At 49.2% G+C, this 20070-nt stretch overlaps 1 protein-coding gene across 3 annotated transcripts in view; it reads right to left on the bottom strand.

Moving 5' to 3' along the window:
- PLXNA2 (plexin A2) overlaps nt 1-20070 on the bottom strand; it is a 190380-nt gene that overhangs the window by 43074 nt on the left and 127236 nt on the right. For all 3 annotated transcript variants that reach the window (XM_075054722.1, XM_075054721.1, XM_075054723.1), the window contains 4 exons: nt 11337-11537; nt 9386-9482; nt 8841-9034; nt 2629-2780 (listed from right to left, as the gene is read on the bottom strand). In XM_075054722.1, coding sequence (XP_074910823.1) covers nt 2629-2780; nt 8841-9034; nt 9386-9482; nt 11337-11537 — 644 coding nt within the window. The remainder of the gene's footprint in view (nt 1-2628; nt 2781-8840; nt 9035-9385; nt 9483-11336; nt 11538-20070) is intronic.

Here is a 20070-nt window from a genome sequence, read left to right as displayed (position 1 = left end):
CCAAAAATCCCAGGGCACTGGGAACGCACAATGTCTAGTGGAGATAAGACCAAGAAAATGCCTGCCATGCCAGCAGGTCTGAGAGAGGTTTTCAAAGGGATGTGAGCTGGCAGGGCTCTCCAGCTGTACCTAAAGGGGATGGATGCTGCTCAGTCTCGTAGCAACACTGGAAAGACAAATTCAAGAGCATCCTGCCAGGCACTGGGAACCTCAGGGCAGAAGAAACCTGCCTGGGGGCAGGGGCTGCAGTAACGCTGGTGCTGAGACGGACACTCGTCGGCGTCTGGCCCTGAGAGTGAGACCAGAGAAAAAGCCAGAGCATCCATTCCCCTGGTGAGGCTGAAGGTGCTTTTGCAGAGCAGCAGGGGAAACGCTCGCTCGTCTGCTGATCACGTGCAAATGCATAAAAGGCTCCAGTCTGTGAAGGCAGCATTTCAGCTGCCTTCAGCGGCATTAAATTCACTACAAATAAAATAAAATAAAAAGACTAAAGGAAAAAAGAACCTGCAGACAGCATGCACAGGTGATGCCAGGGGGCCTAATGAAATACATACATGCTAGTAAAGAGCTCTAATGTGAAAGTCCTTATTGCTGCACATCAAAACAGGTTGCCTAGAAAGATTCTGCCTTTGGAGAACAGGAATTGAAGCATCTCAGCTGTGCGCCTTAATCTGCCACGTGTTCCTCTCTCTGCCTTTCAACCAGACATTGCCCATGCACCTCTCTCCTCCGCCTGCTATTTCGTTACTTCTCCTGCAAACCGGCAGCGGGGCGAGGAGGCAGGGTTTCTGCGCTGCCGGGCTGTGGGCTAGGGTGGAGGGCTCGTATTTGGGAGCAGTAACCTCTGCTCCGGTCAGCCCAAAGGCAAAGAAAGCAATGTGAAGTGATTCCTGACAGCCCACGGGCAGGAGAGGAGAGTGGAGGTTTTCTCCCACAAGAGGCAAGGATACACCAAGTGCTATATACGGGGGGACACACCAAATACTCAACTATTTGCCAGTAAAGCAGCAGCTGCCGTACAGTACCGGGTGTGAAGGGGGCACTGGACGGGGCACAAGCGCCCTGGTACACCTGATCCCGATTCCTGATAAAAGCCAAATTCCCAGCAGGTACCTTGTTACAAAATGATGCATTCGGCAGAGCTGTAGGGTGCTGATTGCTGGGCTAAGTGGCCCTTTCACCAACATTAACCTAATTGCTGGCTGATAGATTGCGTGGCTGGAGCATATGGTGAGTCATTACAGTCTTGGAATTCAGTCTGCCCACAGAACCCTTAAGAGGGTCCTTTTATCTGTATTCATCTTTAAAAGGCAGCTCTCATGCTAACGCTTGCTGTTATCTGCCCAGGGTAAATGTTTTAATGATGTTAACAAACTTTGAAAGCTCAAGAGCCATAATTAGAGTCATGATTATAAAATCAGGGTTTCATACCATCAAAGGAGGATAATTTTATAATCTTCCATCCTTTATTTGAAAAATAAAATAAAACAAAATACTGCTCAGCAGAACAGCCCAAACCACTAGCAGTTACAGTACTATTGGCGCAGCGCTTGGAGCCGTTCCTGCACTAACACCAGCGATGCTTTGCACGCCCATAGCGTCCTTGATCCAGTGATTACATCCTAAACTGATACACTGCACACATCCTCGCTGTTCCTAAGGGGGGATTAATGTCATTTCTGTCTTACAGATGGGGAAACAAAGACAAGGAGTGAGCAAAAACCAAACCAACACCAACATGGTGACTGGTCCTTCCGCTATGCTGGGGATCAGACCGGGACCCATCAAATGCATTTCACTACCAGAGGACAACTGCTTTCTGCTGCTCCTGAAGCTGGGGCAGATCCGTGCTGCTGGGACCACTCATGGGGTCTGGGCTCCCCACCACTCACCGCAATCAGCCATGGCCCTACTACACAGGACACCATCCTGGTTCCCAGCAGGAGAGATTGGACAACCCAGGTGGAGACATCACATGTTGCTCCTCTCCTGCCCTGCACAAATGACCCCCAACACCCCCCTCAGCACCTACACCAGGACAACCCCCCCCAGACAGCACCAGGAGCATGTGTCACTTTGGGAGGTTTATTCGCCCATCCTCTGTTACATGCCTATTTTCTAATTTTTGGTTGACATTTTTCTTAGTGAAATAAATGAATTGACTCCAGTGGAGGCCCACTTGGATTAAGCGGCTGTCACTGCCTCACCCGCCTAACAAATGGCTGCGTGCAGCCAGCAGCGCTGGCTGAATTTCAAGTGCGATGGGGAGCAGAGGGGGCAGAGAGGCTCAGCATCAACAGCAAGGTGCTCATCAGAAAAGTTGCTTAGCAAAGCAGGAACCACGGTGTGGAAGGAAACAAAACACTTAATGAAAGCTTAAAGGGCTGCTTAACCCGCCCCCCCGAGAGCATCCCCTTCTGGTGTAGGAACAGCACACCCTGGTCCAGGCACCATCCACCTCCAGACCCCTTCCTGCAGGGCTGGAAAGGGTGGAGAGACGATGTCTGGAGTCTGGATGAGTTATTGGCCTCCCGTGCATTTGCTGGAGGGCAGGGAAGAGGCTTTGTGCAGGTCGACCAGCCCTAGGCACCCACGGTGGGGATGGGTAAGGTCCGCGAGGCCACTCACTGTTCTGCGACGACGTACTGCTCGGGCAGGGGTGTGCATTGCACCCCAGCAACCTGCACCCCGTGGGCGATCTCGGAGAAATCCAGGCCCAGGTTCACGCCACGGATGGTCACCCTCGTCCCTCCTTCTGGGGGGCCTGACACTGTCAGGATCTAGAGGGAAACAAAACACAGGAAAGTTGAGCTGGTATCCCCACAGCACTCGTGCTTCTTCAACCCCATTTCTGGCTTGGGAACAGACTTCTGCTTTGCAGGCTGCTGAGTGCTGCAACCTCCACCTGCTCCTACTGCCAAACCCAGGCCAGTGCCACCTCCTCGTGCCTCCTCTGGATGTCTTGGAGAAGCCCAAGGATGCTGAAATCCATCTGTGCTGTGCTCTGAGAGAGGACATCAAGGTCCCTGAGCTGGCCAAGAGGCGTGGGCAGTGCCATCCCCCAGAAAGCCTTGCAGAAGGATAAGACTGGCTCCTTTTTTATATATACAGAAGGTAGTAAGTCACCTTCCAGAAGTAGCCTGCTGCTTTGGAGAACTCTAACTTCTGCCTTGGCTGTTCTCTGAACGTTAATGTCACATTTTATTAGTAAGTTGGCACCTTAAATGACTTACAAATGTTAAAGGGTGAGGTGTGTGCTTTAAAGCTGCCTGCTTATAGCCTGCCTCAGCCATAATCATCTCTGCTTCTATAGACTTTCATTAAGGACAATATCCTCTTCAATTAGGAGTATAAATTACAATAATGTACAGTCACAAAATTTGGACCCAAGACTCTCAAACAGTTGTTCTGAATCTGCTACCGGTCTGTTGTTGCTCTTGCATGAGTTACTAATCTTCCCCATGCTACAGCTGTTATTAATAAATAAACATAACCCATAATAATGCAATTTAATTAATTTAATGGATAAATCTTGTTTACGCTTGTTTGTTCCACCCTTGTCTTTGGCAAAAGAGTTGAGCTCTTCAAAACCTTCTCCTTAGCGTTTCCGGATGGATGGCTGCTTTTCTTTCACCTTCTTAAGAGCTCGCTGTTCCCTGGATGTGCGCAGGTTAGACAAAACACCAGTCCCATCACAAGAGCACACCCCAGCAACCTGCCGCAGCGCAGGCTGAGTGCACCCCAAAGCAGCCCCTGTGGGACCCCCAGCACTTTCCAGTGCCATGAGGCACATCTCCCCCTTCCCACCCAATGCAAACCACTAACGCCATCAGGACACCCCTGTTCCCCATCCCTTCTGTGGCTCCAAGTGCCCCTCAGCATCTCCCTGCATTTCAAATCCCAGCTGAAGCCGTTTTCCTTCTCCCTTGCTTAGACCTCTTAATTTCTTGCTCTCCGCCTCTGCTCCCATTTAAGGTGCTGCTATCGAATTTGGCCACAGACGCCGGGGTTCAGCCTGCTCCACGCACCCAGCAGAGCCATGAGCTGCCCCATACATAAACCACCACCTCCTTCCTCTGTGTGTGCTTTAATTTCTGCCTCCCTCTCCCCTCGACTGCACAACTGAGGTTTCTAATTTATTCGCCATACACTGTCTGTTGTGCTGCTGTTTTCTGTAACTCATACGGCATAGCACGTCTTGAATCATTCAGCTCCATGAAGAACTATGTGCCCATAAAAGACACTACAAAATCAAGTTGTATTGCATTACACCGAGTCCTGAAGGCCTGCACTGGTAATGTTTACATTGCTAGCTGGGAATCATCTGAACTTGGCAGTTCACGTACTTGACAGTTACAACTGTCCTTTGCAGCTCTAGATTATGTTAAAATGCATTTGCTGGAGCACTTACACCACCGGGCTCGTTGTCTCATCACTGTTCAAAAAAAAGTCACAGTTTGCCATTTCCCAACTTTACCACAACCAGTGGAGCCAACCGGCCTCGCCGAACAAAGCAGAGCTGATTCTGTATTTTGAAAACGTCCTGACCTGGAAAATCCCCAATACGGAGCTCCACTCGACCTAGATTTTAGTGGCCGCTAATTGAACAGTTTTGAAGTAACTGTGCCATAAAGCAGCCCCAGGGTTAGAACAGATGCATTCAATTAATTACAGCTGGAGAGATTCAGTCAAAATCGCAGAAAGAAGATAAGTCTTAAAGGTCCCGTTGCACCGAGCGCTGGCGACCCCTCCGAGCAGCATCCCCGGGTCACCTCCCTGCGCTGCAGACGCGCGGCCGAGGCACTTCCAGCAAACCCAGTCCGGGGCAGGCGCTGGCAGCGTGGTCTGCCTTAACCCCCCAGCCTGGCTGTGCTGGGGAGCTGCTCGGGACGCAGGACCGGCTGCAATGACAGTCCAGAATTTTGGTCTGAGACAGACAGGATTAGGAAGCAATATTCCCCAATTTCAAGAAATATACTTTAGCGTTTCACTCAGAGGTCTGTGGAGGATCAAAAGAACCTGCAAAGGGCAGCTAAGGAAAAACAAGGCCATTACCAGGAATTGTACATTTACTGTTTAGGGGTCTGCACCTCTGCTGGAAGTTTTTTAGGTTGTTTGCAAAACTGAAGCAGTGTGAAAGTCACTGAATCTAGAGTGGGGTGTGGGACGCGAGGCCCTTGGTTTTGCTGTTCTCCCAGATTATTCGGAGCAGGTCACCTCTCCCCTCTGCACCAGCCTCGCCTTGCATGAAACCAATCAGCAATCCACTGCCTCTAATAAAACATGTTCCTGCTGCTCAGGGAAAGGATTTATGCAAGTATGAAGCATTGTATTATTCACAGAAAGGATCCAAATACAGAGATGAAGTGGGTGGTGGTAGGAGCTTGGTTACCCTTACACCCTGCCCTTATATCATGTAAGGGATGCAGACGCATCGCTGCATTTCTGTTGTTGCTGCTTCTTACTTGAAACCAAGGTAGGGACCCCAGGGATCCCTGAAGTTGGAATCCAAGGGATCCCAGGGATCCAGGAGCCCCGACACAGTGCTAGCACACTTCTCTCCCCAGCCTGCAGAAGACACTGCTATAACGATGCAGGATAAATGTTCTCAGCCTTACGTCTTGCCAGTTGCATGGTTCAGCGTTTCTGACATAAAGCAATATTTAGCCTCCAGAAGAAGTCTGTGCATGAGACAGGGAGACCCAGAACTGGCTGTGAGTCGGATGGGGCTTTCCTTCTGGAGCTGGAGGCAAACCGCAAGCCTAAGACCGTTCTGCGCAAAAACCACTTGGCATCTGTTGGGGTGCGGAGAGCACGCCTGGCTTGCAGAATAAATGGTATAACCCCTGCCCCCTCCCAAAATGTCATCTACCTTCATTCTCTTTGTCTTTTTTCATCCTGCTCTAAGCTAGCTGGATCCCAGCTGATGAGCCCAGCAGGGAACCAGCACATAAGCATTGTCATCCCGGCATGATCCCTCCTTGTCTCTGCCTTAGCTGATAGCACATTCAAAACCTAATTGTTATCTCAGCAGAGCAACTCCATTATTCAGCCTGACACTGCCCCCCCTTCAGCTGTTTGTTGCACTGATGTTATATTAATGAGCCCTGCAAATAAATGAATAGGAGATCAGAGTGCCGCTTGTTCGCAAGAAAACTGATTTTTATTTATTTATTGCTAAGACCACAGACCGTGTGGAAGTTTTACACTGTTAAAGGGACACTGTTGGTGATGGCTGGGCCTCTCACCAGAAAAAGAAAAGGGCTGCATATATCCTACTGCTCATTTGCTTTTATAACTATTAAAACACAGTCTCTTCTTACTAGTTATGCATCCCCCAAAGGCACTGGCACCCGGGAGCCAGGACCTTGACCTCTGGCTCAACAGAAAGAGTGAACTTGCACAGATGAAGCAAAAGGAGCGGAAAACAGCCTGTACTAAAGGCTCTTTTAGTCTGAGTGATCCAGGCTGCAATGCAAGCCCCAGTATGAGACCAAACACTGCTCCCCAGTCGAGTCCGTCAGTGCCGGTTCATGCAGGATGGAGAACGTGTCACCAGCGCCTGCTTCCAACCTGCCAGGAGCAGGTCGGTCCCAGCAGGGCAGAGCGGTCGGTCACTTCCCAGCTGTCAGTGCACAGCTCTGCAGCACTGGACATTGCAAAATGGTACCCAAAATACTGAAAAAACTCGGATGCCAGTAAAAAAGACCCAACAGCAATGAAGCCTGTAAAGGTCTCATGGTCTGCAAGACAATCTCATACACTTTTCTAGAGGGGAAGAGGGATGAGAGAAGTTAACCTGTGCTGTTGAAAGGTTGGGGTTTGGGAATATTGACCCTGCAGAGTTTCTGCTGGGGCTTTGCCATTTTCTATAGACCTGCTGAAGAACTTAGCAAAATTCCGTGAGAGTTTTTAGCCCTATACAGTGCCTTTCCCATCAGTGGGTCTCAAAGCACACAAAAAGGCCACTAGTTCCCTCTGCTTTCCCCCTTCTTTTTCTACAACAGTGAAAACTGCAAACTTGGCTTTCATGAAAAAAAAAATAAAAGCTGTGAATTCATAAGGAGAAGGATGGGAGGTGGAGTTCAAGCAAAAACACCAAACACTGCCAGACCTGTGATAAAATCACAACAGCTCACAGCACTGCCAGAGTCAGCGGGGGCCATGGGACAATATATCCCCCTGACACCTGTATTTTCTATCGCTGACCCTCAGTGTGGAATAAGCCGATCTGCCAATGAAAGCACAGACATTTCCTACTCAATTCTCTCATCTCCAAATCCACTCAGGGCAATCTCCTGAGACTCAAAACATCCCCTGGCGAGGCACCCCGCACTTCCCGCTTTGAAGGCTGAGACACAGACCTGGTTATGGAGACAAGAAATCTGCAACTGCAAAGCTCTGCTCTTTTCTCCTTGGACAGAGACCAAAAGTATTGCTTTCAAGTTGGACAGTGATAAAACACTCAGTGGCAGCGCCATGCCCGCAGCCAGCCGTGAGAGCCTGCCAGTGCTTAGATGCAAGTCACTTGGTGGCTGGAGCAGAGTGTTTTTCCCCTTCTCTGCTGAGCTTAAGGAGGGGTAAATAAATAAATCTAAGACTCCTTCAATGTTATAACTGTCTGAACGGTTTATGGTGAAGAAGATCTCAGGCAAAGGCTGTTTTGCTTCTTGCATCTTGTAGCATAACCTTGTGCAAGCAGAACAGCACTCAGATAAGAAAACTTTGGTTTCTGACTACTGGCAGGGCAAGGCAAATATCCAGGCAAGCCTTTAAGGTTCATTTTATCTCTCTGTAAAGACAACTATGACTTGCCAAACAAACAAATCAACCAAAGAAGGAAAGGACAGACTCTCAACATTTCTTAACACTTTCACGTCTCTGCCCAGCTGGCACCATCACCACCTCTGCTCCTCAGCAGCCTCACAAGCTCCACTCTGCAGTTTATAAAACACTGCACAAGAGAAATACCTGCCCATCAAAGGTATGATGTCGCTGGGCAGAAGGTCTAAGAAAGAAATACCAAAGGCTTGGTAAAGTCCCTGCGGAATGGATGGACCCTCCTCAGCAACACCCTCCTCCAGTCAGCCCCAGCCCTAACACAGCACCACCAGCCTCTGCCACAAAAAGGAGGCCGATGCCTTCTTCCCAGGGGGTCTGAGCACGAGCCAGTTTAGCTGAGCTGGTGTAGAAAGTAATCTGAGTTAAGAGAAAACTTCCACATGTAACTGGGGTCCTTATTCAGCTGGCAGGAGTTTGTGCGCTGAGAAGCCCTGCTCCTGCCCGGCCAAGAGCATCAGTGCAACAGGCTACTTTGATCCAACACTGTTTTACGCCCACGCCCTCCGCCTTCTGCAGTATGGGAGGCTTTTTGAGGGAGTTAATTAAGTGAGAAACCAAAATCTTCTTCCATTCCCACCTGATATGAGCGTCACTCTTAATAGTAATGTTAACAGACCGAGTGCTGTTTTACTGGTAAAAATGCTCCTGGGAGACATTTTGCATCCCTCAGTGGTCTGAACAGAAACATCAGAAGCATCAACTATAGACTAATTAGCTCCCTAGTTTAATTAGCATTCTTGCAACAATCCGTAGCGGTCACCCCGGTGCTGGTAGCATCGCTGGCGACTGACAGCTGCACGGCGGGGCAGTGGGCTGCGCACCCTGGCCACGTGCCGGCGGATCTGCCCATTAATTTCACAGAAAGTAGCGGAGCATTTTATTCCCTGTTCTTCAGCGCCGGATGGACAAGGGTGGATTTTCAGATGAGAGGGAGAGAGAGAGAGGCAAATCGGCTCTGGAAGGAGCGAGGAGAAGGGGCGGGAGAGGCGCGCTCTTACCTCGGTGATGCGAGGGTTGGAGCACTTGACGTTCCTGCTGGACCAGTCGAGCCAGGGCTGGGCGGAGGGCGAGCTGCAGTGCGGCCGCAGCGTGCATTTGGCCTCGCCGCTGCACCAGCCGCATTCGAACTTGGGGTCGGCTTTCAGGCAGAGCCCGCAGCTCTCGCGCTGGGCTGCGCACTTGTAGAGGTGCACTGCAGGGAAGAGGGGACGGGCAGTGAGGACGAAGCCAAGAATTGAAATATTCGCACGGACTACGGCTGCTCTTGGACTTGCACAGGTTGAGTTTTGACTTAATGAGCCGCGGAGCAGGCTTGCCCTTGTGGTTTCCAAAGCCAAGGCTGTCTCGGCGGTGCTCAGTGAGCACCGCTGCCAGTGGAGCAAAGCGAGTTGCCTTCATCCAAAGCGGGATCCACCGGGACCACAACGTCTCTGCCTGCAGCCGCGGTGACGGCAGCTAATGCCGCTCTGCCCCAACAGCCACTTTCCAGCCCCACGGCCGCCCTCCTTCCTGTGACCTGAAAGCCAACTCAGGCAGACATTACCTTTCAGATCCTCCGGGTTGTCAATAACAAAGTTCCCATTCCAAACCACAGCAAAGTCCACGGCTAAGTTGCTGATGTCCATCCCATCATAGAGATACTGAAGGAGAAGATGGAGAATGAAATGCTTGGGAGGATGTATCAGAGACACTAACAGGAAAAGGAGATTTTTTTAAAGCAACTGTGATTATTCTCTGCTTAAAAACATGTGCTGATGTCTGAACCACCACACTTCTACACTTCATCTCCAGGGTCCTGCCTTGACTCCCTCCTCACCAGGAAGAGATAATTAAATCAGATCTAGTCCTTGTGAGAGGTAATAGATTAATTATTCCACTCACAGTGGTTGCTCTTGTCACTCAGTCTCTAGCTTATCAATACAGCCCCTCCAGTTAATCAGACTGGAAGGACTGCTGCCTTCAGGCTATCTTCTTATACAGTCACCATGCACCCTAGTGTGACTGGGAGCTTAAAAATCATGCTGCACAGCTTTGGCTGATGAAATAGGCAACAGCTGAGAAAAAATAGATGGTGCAGAGAGGTCCTTTCCCAGTCTCTGCTTCAGCCTAGTCTAGGATGGCACCAGCTTGCATTATTCACCTCATGGACGTCCTGGGGACAGTGGCTGAGTGAATCTGGATGCGTTAGGTGAATTCCCAGTGTATTCTGAAATTCCCATTATCACAATTAGCACCAGTGAGGCCTCATTCTGGTGCTCTCTTTAAGTCAACCAAGAGCTGCTGAAAAGACTTAAAAAGGTGAGTGAACGTTGCCATCCTCTTTGGGATGAGGGAATGATGATTAAAGCAAAGCAGACTGTTTTGACTGTCCCTGTGCAATAGTTGTACAGTTTTAACTTACATTTGGTTGTACTGATTCACCTTGCTTGCATTTTACTAAGTTGGTGTGAAACTAGATCTTCTGTACAAGTGAAGGAGCTGTGAGTACAGAATTGCCCTTACATTCTCTACCTACCACTTCCTATTAGCCTAACAGGAATAAATGTGCTTCTCTAATGTTTATAAATCGCTTTGAATAGTAAAAGTACTATCTAGTATTAATACATTTATTATCCACCAAGCTGCAAGGCCCAAAGACAGCCAGTGATATATAAATATCCAGTGAAATTTTAAAAAATTCAAAACTTCATTAACAATTTAAGACCATCTGCACTGAATATTAAAGGAGACCCTGTTCTGCTGCCTAAAACAAACTGAATGTGCCCTGTTTGCCCGTGGACCTCTTTGAATGCACAGTGAGGAGGGGAAGGACCACGTTCTTCTCTGCCCATCCTCCAGCTGAAGCGTGCCACATGAGACCCAAACGCGGGCTGCGGCTTAGAGGGTGGCCTGCATTTGCCGTATGTGTTTTGGCATCCCTGAGTACCTGCCATGGTGATTTTGGGTGTTCTGGGGTAAAATCCTGCCAGATCCATTGGCAGGGCTATGCCCTGTCCTACGGAGGAGAGCTATCCTCCCCTGCCTGCTTCTCCGGCAGCATCGTTCAGATAATTTTCCTCTCTCTGCTGCGCTGTGCTCTCTCTCCTGGCAGTTTTCCTTTCCCCCTCCTTCCCTGCACCACGCTGTTTTTCAGCATTACTGTATTCATCCAGCTACCGTGACCTGGAATTTGACAGCTCCCCGATAAGGGGTCTGTGATTCGCCTTATCTCCCCCGTGTGAATTAGCCTGCCTTAACACCTTCATCGCATACCCTCCTCCTCCCCTTCCCCTCGCTGACCCCCCACAGTCAGACAGGGAACCGCCAGATAAAGGATCTTCTCCCGGCCGGTGCTATAATGAAACACCTTGCATGCCCACGGCAGGTTCCCACCTGGAATTCAGGATTAGTTTAACTCCAGGATTTTTCACTCTCCCCGTGGCTGAGCCCATCCCCTTTCGCAGCTGACACTCATTTTGGGCACATTTTGCCACGTTCCCCTGCCGGTGCCTCACCGAGCTGTTCTGGCACTGGACGCTGGAGCTGTTGAAGCGCAGGGCGGGCACGCGGTGGATCACACCCTGGATGCTCAGGACACACTCGTACCCACGCTGGCCGGACTGGGGCTGGGGCAGGTTTCTCGCCTTCAGCGTGATGGGTTTCACCTCTCCCACCGGGATCAAGATCTCCTCCGTGGGGAAGAGCTGGGGACAGTCCTGAGGGGCAATAAAAGAGAGGGGGAGGTTACAGTGGTGATGGCGTGTCCGCAGGTCTGGCCAGGTCTCAGCCCGGCGGCAGGGCTGATGTCCCAGCACATCGCCAGTGCACAGTACCAGCCGCGTCTCAGTCCATCCGTGCAACTGCAGGTTAAATAAAGAAACCTCCATTACAGTCCCCCTGCTCTGGGACTGGCACTGATTTTCTCACCGCAGTCGCAGAAGAAGGAACACTGCTATTTGGGGAATAAATTGAAGGCATCCTCCCTGCTCCGAGCTTGCCATGGGTTTTATCTGCGGAGACACAAGCTCTCGCCCTGCCCTCCCGCAGCAGCGGCAGCGCGTTATCAGCTGCTCCAGCTCCTCCGGAGCCCCGCTGCTCCAGGAGGGCGATGGGCTGCTCCCAGCCACACGCCGCATTCCCTGGGCCTCCTCCTAATCCCATTTCACTCCTTACACCCCTCGGCTGCATCCTGCTTCGGAGCGAGACTGATCAGCATGGGATGTGCTTCCCCCTCGCTCCCAGGTACCGTTCCGCTCTGCTTTATCTGAGCAAAATTACGCCAGCATGCCATTAATTTCTGAGGCGACGTTAATTTCTGCTCTATCTGCTCTCACCCCTTACCACGCTCTGGCCTTTCTGAGACACTCACTGCAATGTTCCCACGCTGTTGCTCCCACAGCTTTTTCCTGAGCTGGGGGCTGCCTGGGTGGGATGTGTGCCTCTGCCGGCCGGGTGGGCAAGGCATCGGGACCTGAACTGCCCTTTCTATCTCTAAAGCAACGCTCTTCCCTGCTCTGTGCTTCTGGGAGGTGGAGGACGTCCAAGGACGGAAGGATTTGGTTTCAGTCAGTATCCAGAAGAGTAGAGATGGGGTTTTCACAGATGGGATTAAGCACCCTAATCCTGATCTCCCTGGGCCTTCTGAAATTCTGTCTAGTCTGCAAAACTGGCCTTTTAGGAATCGTAGCAAAGGGTTTGGCATGTGCAATAAACTCAGAGCCTCTTCCAGCAAACAGCATTTGTAAAGGTCTTATGGCTTTCAAAAATGTGCCCATCCTTGGATCTGAAGAGCTAATACTGAGGAGGGATCTCTCACAGAGGAGGGAGGACTGAAACAAAATCTAACTCATTTGTGTACAACAGCATCTCAGTACGTATCAGTGGGGTGGATGCTGAGCTGTGACTGGGAGTGCCACACATGAAATTTTTACTGTTTTCATGTCATGCACAGTGAAAACAGCAAAATTACCAACAAGCAGTGGCACCTGCAGATCTCCTGCCTCTGGAGAGCCCATCGGGCGAGGAGGAAGGCCACCCAAAAGATGCCAAACAAGCTCTGATGCCCCTGGGGTCTGAGGCACTGGGTCTCTGCCGTCTTCACAGCACCCTCGGGGCTTCGAAACCTTAAGCCTCCAACTCTTCTGGACACAGGCCCTTCAGGCACCCTAAGCCTTTTTACACCAGCCTGGAAAAAGCAAAGCCAGCCTGCCAGCCCGCGCAGGGATCCTGCCAGCCCCACGGGCAGGAGGAAGGTGATGTCCCAGCCGAGCTCAGTGATCCAAACAAAGGGGCAGCAGCAGCAGCGGCTCTTGCTGCAGATTAAAGTCTTTCTGCACCTCCAGGATGCGCTTGGGTGCCGCTCCAGGAATGCATTTTTCTGAGTCAAATGCAAATTCAGAAGTATATTACAGCCAGAGCCTTACAGTACTATCCATCACCCTGCCGGGCCAGAGCAAAGGCGCTTTGGGAGACAACCAGAAAAAGCGAGGGATGCTGAGCTCCAGGAGCAGGGAGAGGCTGCTCAGTGGGAGTCTGGAGGAGGAGAAGGGAGTGAGTGAGGGCTGAGACCAAACAGCACAAAGAAATTTCACTTCAGGCCTCTCCTGATTAGAAACTGAAGCCTCTTGCATGAAAGAGGAGATTAAACAGGTCCTGGTCTTGTAACATCAGGCACGAGGCTGGCTGACAACCACCAGCATAGCTGCAAATGAACCCTCCTGCAGTACGAGGCCAGCGTGAAGGGAGCTTTACCATCCACTGCGGGAATGAAACGGACTCCTTCCCGAACCCCAGAGGCTTCCAAAACTGACGTAAGGGCATTAAATAAAGGTGACACTAAATAAAGAATTGTATTTCATCCTTGATGGTCATTTTATAAACAAGTTAAGGCTCAGGAGTTCTCTGCTCGAGGCAGTGGAAAAATGTGTAAGGATAGTTCCTCAGTCGCTGAAAACAGCCTGATTTTTGAGGGTACAAAATACCATGAAACTGGAAGCAGTCTATTAAATTTTCCATTGAAAACCATGTGAAAATATTTCAAACATCTGTGTGATTGCAATAAAGGAACAAAGAAAAGAGCAAAACACTGCTGCCTCCAAAACTACGTAGTCTGAAAACTAAGCACAGCAATTAAAACATTAAGTACGGAGAAGTGTGATTTGCTTCCACTTCTGCCACTATCTGGACAAAATAATGCAATTGTAAATTAATAGCAAGCTTTAATATTGCAGTAGCTCAAGACTTTGCTATGCAAGACGCTGTATACGAAATAAAAGGAAACTCTCCCTGCAAACATCATCCTACAGATGAGCACATCTCCAGTTCCCCACGAGCACAAACTAGATGTCTAAATGATACTCTGAGACGAAGTGCAAAAAAAGACCTACCAGTGCCTGGTAATTGTATGACATTCCTCCCATAAGATCTCAACGTCCTAAACATTATCTCTTCATAACACACTGGGAGATACAGTTTTTCCTCAATTTATATACTGGGAACTGCAACACGCAGAGACAAAGGCTCTGACCATCAGAAGTATTTACATTCTGTTTAGCTCTAATTTGCTTTGATCTAATGGAACTAGGTACCTAAGTACCTGTAAGTATCTGACACTAAATGATTAATCCTAAGCTAAACTAGAAGTTTTAGGAAAAAAATGGACTGTTGTCTCCCTTCCCTCTGCCAAATCCCAGACTGGCATCCCAAGCCCTTTGCCACCCTGCCTAGCAATTAAAGTAAATCATCCGGATGGTGATGCAACGAGAGCCGTCCTTACCAGGCTCCCGCTAGGACTGTGTATCCAGGGAGAAAATCCCCATCTCTCACTAATGACCATTAAGCACGCCAAGCCGCTCTCCCTCTCCAGCTCACAGCCAGACTGATGGGATGTTGTTTCGCTACTGGCTCAGGCAAGTTGTAAATGAGAAACAGATGCTACCCCAGTTTGGAGAAGCCAGTAGCTTAAACTGCTGCCTCATAAACCTTTTTAATGGCACTTTTCCTTATATATTTTTTATTTTACTTCTAACAGGGACTTTCACGGATTAACAGCCAAGAGTGATTTTAAACTCCAACAGCCAGAAAGCGGGCTGTGCTGGGAAGGAAAGAAAAGCCCTTTTCTGGAGTGGAGCAGGTTTACAGGCTGGAAGGGAATGCCACCGTGAAGCTCAGCTCTGAGGTTCCCCCAGACCCTGGTATCACAGATCCAACCCCCAGCTCAGCCTTTACACTACCACCAGCAAACTCCTAAGATTCATGGTGGTTTTCATCCAACTCTTCCGAGCTGACTTTGCACGCACGTTCCTTCCTCCTCGTTATGCACCGCACACCTGTACCACCTTCTACTCAAGGTCTGGCTGCATTTCAGGTTTTGCATTTAACCTCAAAGTCATATCGAGGATCAACGGGAGACAAATGGCTCCACTCCAGAGAGGTCCCAAGCTCTGTGGAAAGCCCGTGTTTGGGAGGAAAGGCATCCTGGAGCAGCAGAATCTTTTATCACATTGTGATTGAAAACAAAAAATCTCCAGTCACATCACCAGTGGGAGAACCTCAGTGCACAGTCCTGAAAATAATGAATATGTTATGGACCATTATCCTTCCTGGCCACTGCTATTCGTGAGACGACTGTTAAAGAAATGCTTCTTCCTTTAGAGACATGGGAGAGGACTTACATTTTCAAATCTGCTCTCTAGTGCTGAAAATGCTGGTAGCAAAAATTGTTCTGCCGTCATTAGAGATGAGTAGGACATAATAGATTTTCTTTCCTTTGGTTTCAGCGAGAGAAAAATGTCACATTGGGATTCTGGTGAAAAAAAGGCATGCAGCCTGTGAGTGCACGCCGCTCGGGGAAACACCGAGAAAGGCAGTCCCTCTGTGCTGGCTGACAGCTACAGTGATCACACTAATAAGGGGATACACATTTTGGGATGGAGCGATACGTAGGAAGATGCCACACTACCGAAAGCCCAGGGCACTCGCGGGGAGCCACATTGCTGCTGGCGGTTGCTGCTGAATTTATCAGACAAGTGAGTGAAGCCGCAAAAGCCGCAGGGGCTTGCCGAGGGTGCGGGGCTTGCTCGGACGCTGCACGCCTTGCAGAAGCGCTGCTGGAAGCCTTCTCCTCCCTCTTTGTGCTATTTGCCCATCCAGGCTCATCGTTCAGCTTTCAGGTCTTTTTTTAAAATTTTTTTTTTTACACCGCTGCCGCAGCGATGTACACCGGCGTCCCTGCACACACAGGGCTTCCCGTGGGGCGCGCGCGAGTGGGGACGGGTCTCCCGTGGGTGCTGCCGCGGTAGCACCTCGGTCCCACACAGCACACGCAGGGCTGAAACGGGGTGATGCCCTACGAAAGCAGGCCTGGCAGACTGGTTTGTCCCTTCACCACCTCTTCTACCTGCCACCTGATCTAAAAGCCAGTCAGTGCTAACATAAATTATTTGTTAGGGGTATATCGGCAGCTTCAGCAACGCCTCCGTTGATGCTTATTCACTTAATGGGAATTTCCTGACGAACTGGGAAGTGGTTGGCAGCACCAGTCCTGCTGCTGGGACTGGAGCCGTGCGGCTGTGGCAAAGGTCCCCTCGTGGTGGTAAATGACGAGACCATCCCCGGTTTGTAGGGCTCAGGGCTGGGTGCTCGATTCTGCATTTCCCTGTGCTAGTACCAGAAAATACAGAATAAGAGGGAAAACTGCAGCCGGTGGAATATACAATTTGTTCCATAATCAGTTTACTTTGTTTTTTAATTCATGAGAAGTAAATCCTGCAGTGAGTTAGAAAGGCCATTATTGCCTCCTCTCGCTAAACAAACACACGCTGAATCCTCTCATTATCCTTCTTGACTTCTGTATACCAGAATAAACACAAATCAGAAGATCTGCTAGAGAAAGACAAGACTCCAATGTATGAGTGGCACAGACTCTCGGGGAATATTCTGCGTATGAAGTATCATCGCACACAATTTACAAAGACATTTTATGCTTCTCCAACGCTTTTTAGCCTCAAAGATTCCAAGGTCTGTAAATACCTTAAAGACCCGCAATATGCATCTGTCTCTGGAGGAGAACAGAGCACCCATGGTTATTATTTGTGTTTAACAGAGCAGTTTTAGTAGGTCAAATCTTCTTGCTCTTATCTGGAAAAAAATGCCTAGAAAGGGCAGGCATTTCTTTTGACTATGGGATTTAGCCCAAATGGAAGAAAATATAATGTTCTCATATTTTTCATCTGACCCCCCCCCCCCTCCACAAATGTTAACTTGCTACACACATTTTAAAGTTATAAACATAAACGAATCTGGCACATGAATGTAAACCCCTGGCTCACAGTTGTGTTCCCAATGATATAAATTACAGTCCCCGTCACTCATGGAAACACATTATTCTTCATTTATGCTACTGGAAAGGAGAGCAGACCTTGCTCCTTAGAAACCAAACATGAAAAGAAAGGCAACTGAAGCGAGACTTTTCTCACTGGTAAATTCCTACGCAATGCCCTTTTGTCCTGAGCTCTGTGCTGTATGCACGTGCTGTAACCCAGGTCTTCGCCATTAGTTTACGAAGTACTGGGATATTTACAGCCACGCAAAACACGGAAGGCCGGAGAGCCTATTTCTCACCCACAGACAACCCTTTGTGTACCAGAGGTGAGGGTAGGAGCAATTCCCTCGGACACGGCCAGGTTACGGGTGGGAACATCTCCCTCCAGCTCCCTGCAGCGCTCCCGTCCCCAGCAGCCCTGTAGAGCACTTTCCTGCCCCTCCAAACCCCAAACACTGTAGGTTATACACACCATAAATCTACTGCTGAAAAAAGTGTTGCCAAAAAGCTCAAACCAATCTTCTCAAACTGAGATGAGTTAATCTTGCTGCAGCTGGGCTTTTTGCTACTATTGGTACTTTTTCAGACAAACACATCTCTCCAGAAGTTAGATGTGACCCAGCAAAGTCATTTGCTGACTTTGGTGGACTTAGATGTGGCCCTGAGTGATCTCCTACACATCACAGTTCCCATTCAGGTATTCAACAGTGGGGACTGTAAGGACAGGTATGAGGAAGGTTTGATTTTGTTTTATTTCCTTCAAGGCGCATCAGGCAGCACTCAGCATCCAAGGGCATAGCCGGGGGCAAAGGTGTTGCTCTAAAAGCAATGGGAATTTAAAGGAGTCAGACCAGAGCCAAAATTTGTCTCTGCACTAAACTCCCAGAATCTGAAATGCTCCGTCCCCCTGATTCAGCATCTCACATGTGGAAATGGCATTATCTGCACACAGTGGACATCAAAGAGGGATGGGATCCCACATTCTGGGAAACTAACAGGATTTATTTGATTCTAGCTCTCCACCGGGATGGGGTGTAAGAATATATTTATGTATCTACATTCCTCTTCATCTCATGTTTTATACATTCTGAGAGAGGCATCTTATAGCCTCACACACACACGAACCCAACCACATCAGACACATTAAAATGATATCATAGGCCTGATCTGAAGCTTTGTAAAGCGAGACAATCAGTGTCACACACCCGTGCAGCCTCTTCCTGGAGAAAACCTGCTTTTGTGGGTGCAAGCCAGCCCCAGACCTTTGCCTTCCCATTGCTCTTTGAATAGCAATGTCTGAGCAGGCACCTTCTGCGGACAAATGACACCTCAGGCTGAGAAAAGGCTGAGAAAATAGAGTTGCTTATCTAATTATTAACTCCCAGCAAACTGGCCACCTGGAAACAGAGGCCTCAAAAGAGTTGGGTTTACCCCATGTCAGAAACTTCCCACCAGGTGAGGCTATCAAGAACAGCCAGCTCAGTCCTGGAAGACATCTCTGCCTTAAAGGCTGTGAAGGCTTCTGTATTTATCTACCAACGACGGCAAACCAAACGTGCCTCGCACACAAACAATATGTTTTCACTTTTGCAAATGTAACAGCATGATGCACGACAGAGATCTGACACTCAGGGTGCATCTCTTCCCAAGCGTCACAAATGTCTGCGGTTATCACCGACCGATGGCTTCACCGGCCACTCGCTGCCCCTGTGACAAAGCACCGACCCATCTTCGGAGGTTGCCCTCGCCATCACCCGCCTCTACTGCTGAGCTCTGCCCTTAGATTTTAGTAAACAATTCCTGTTGACAGGGCAGGCGGAGAGACAGAAAAAGCTTGGTCTCTCATTTGTACTTTCATGGAAAGCAGGGCAAAAAGGCAGCATTTAGCTCGGTCAATACAGCCAGGAGATTGCAAGGAGCAAGTGTACAGCTCATGAAGAAAGGCTTTCTTTCCCCCATCACCTTGTAAAGTGGCTGAGGCTTTGAGCTCTTTTCCCTTCTCAAGACAGACGACTCCTAGGAGCATCAAAGGGAGTTCGTTACACATGGAATCCCACTGGGACACAAATTCTGATGGGCCAGGAGTAAAAGGGAATATTCAAGATATTTTCTCTTAAATTAAATATAAAGGCATGAGAAAATTTCCAACCCCGTGTGAACACGTGTGCAAATCTTATGTGAGAAGAGGCACATGGGACTGAAAGTAGGGCAGCACACGCCGGCGCTGCTCCCTCCGCGGCGGAGGCACTGCCACGGTTATCGCCGCAGCGCCGGCAGCACTGCTCCGGCTCCAAACGCAACCAACTTTCTGCTAGGAAGGGAGTGACGCTGGTAAGCACAAACTTTTTGCTAATACATCAGGCTGTGACACAATGAGAACATTGTGATCTGAATTGTTTTAAGAGAGGAAACTCTTTATGAGGCATTTATTTCATGTGTTGTGTTAGCCGGAGTGAAATGCCCGTAATAAAGGTATTAGCACTGCACTGTGTATGCAAGTGGCAATTCATTTGCCTCAAATGAGCAAACAAATTAGGTTTTGGTGGCTGGTTGTGCCTGTATGTTCAGAGGTTTGGAGAAGTCATGATGAACAGCAGAGCATTTGTATCGTTACCATCGGCCCTTATCAAAAGTAATCACCAGGAAGGTGTTAGATATCACCTAACATCCCCTGGTAAGAAACAACCTCTACAAGATGAAGACGACAGAGGAAGTTCTTTGGAGGCACGACAGTCCTGTGATCCCAGCAGGAACTGGCAGAGACACCAACTCCTCCACTCGCTCCCTCTGTGTGATCTCAGGCAAGTCCTGTGCATTCCCAGGAGAAAAACAGAGATAATGGGATTGTCCTACTTTACCAGAGACTTGTCAAACACTTCTGAGATCATGGGGTTGAAGACCTATAAAACTGAGAACTACAACTGTAA

Source organism: Buteo buteo, chromosome 23 (genome assembly GCF_964188355.1).
Source record: "Buteo buteo chromosome 23, bButBut1.hap1.1, whole genome shotgun sequence".
Taxonomy (NCBI): Eukaryota; Metazoa; Chordata; class Aves; order Accipitriformes; family Accipitridae; genus Buteo; species Buteo buteo.
This window is presented reverse-complemented; position numbering and strand designations above follow the sequence as displayed.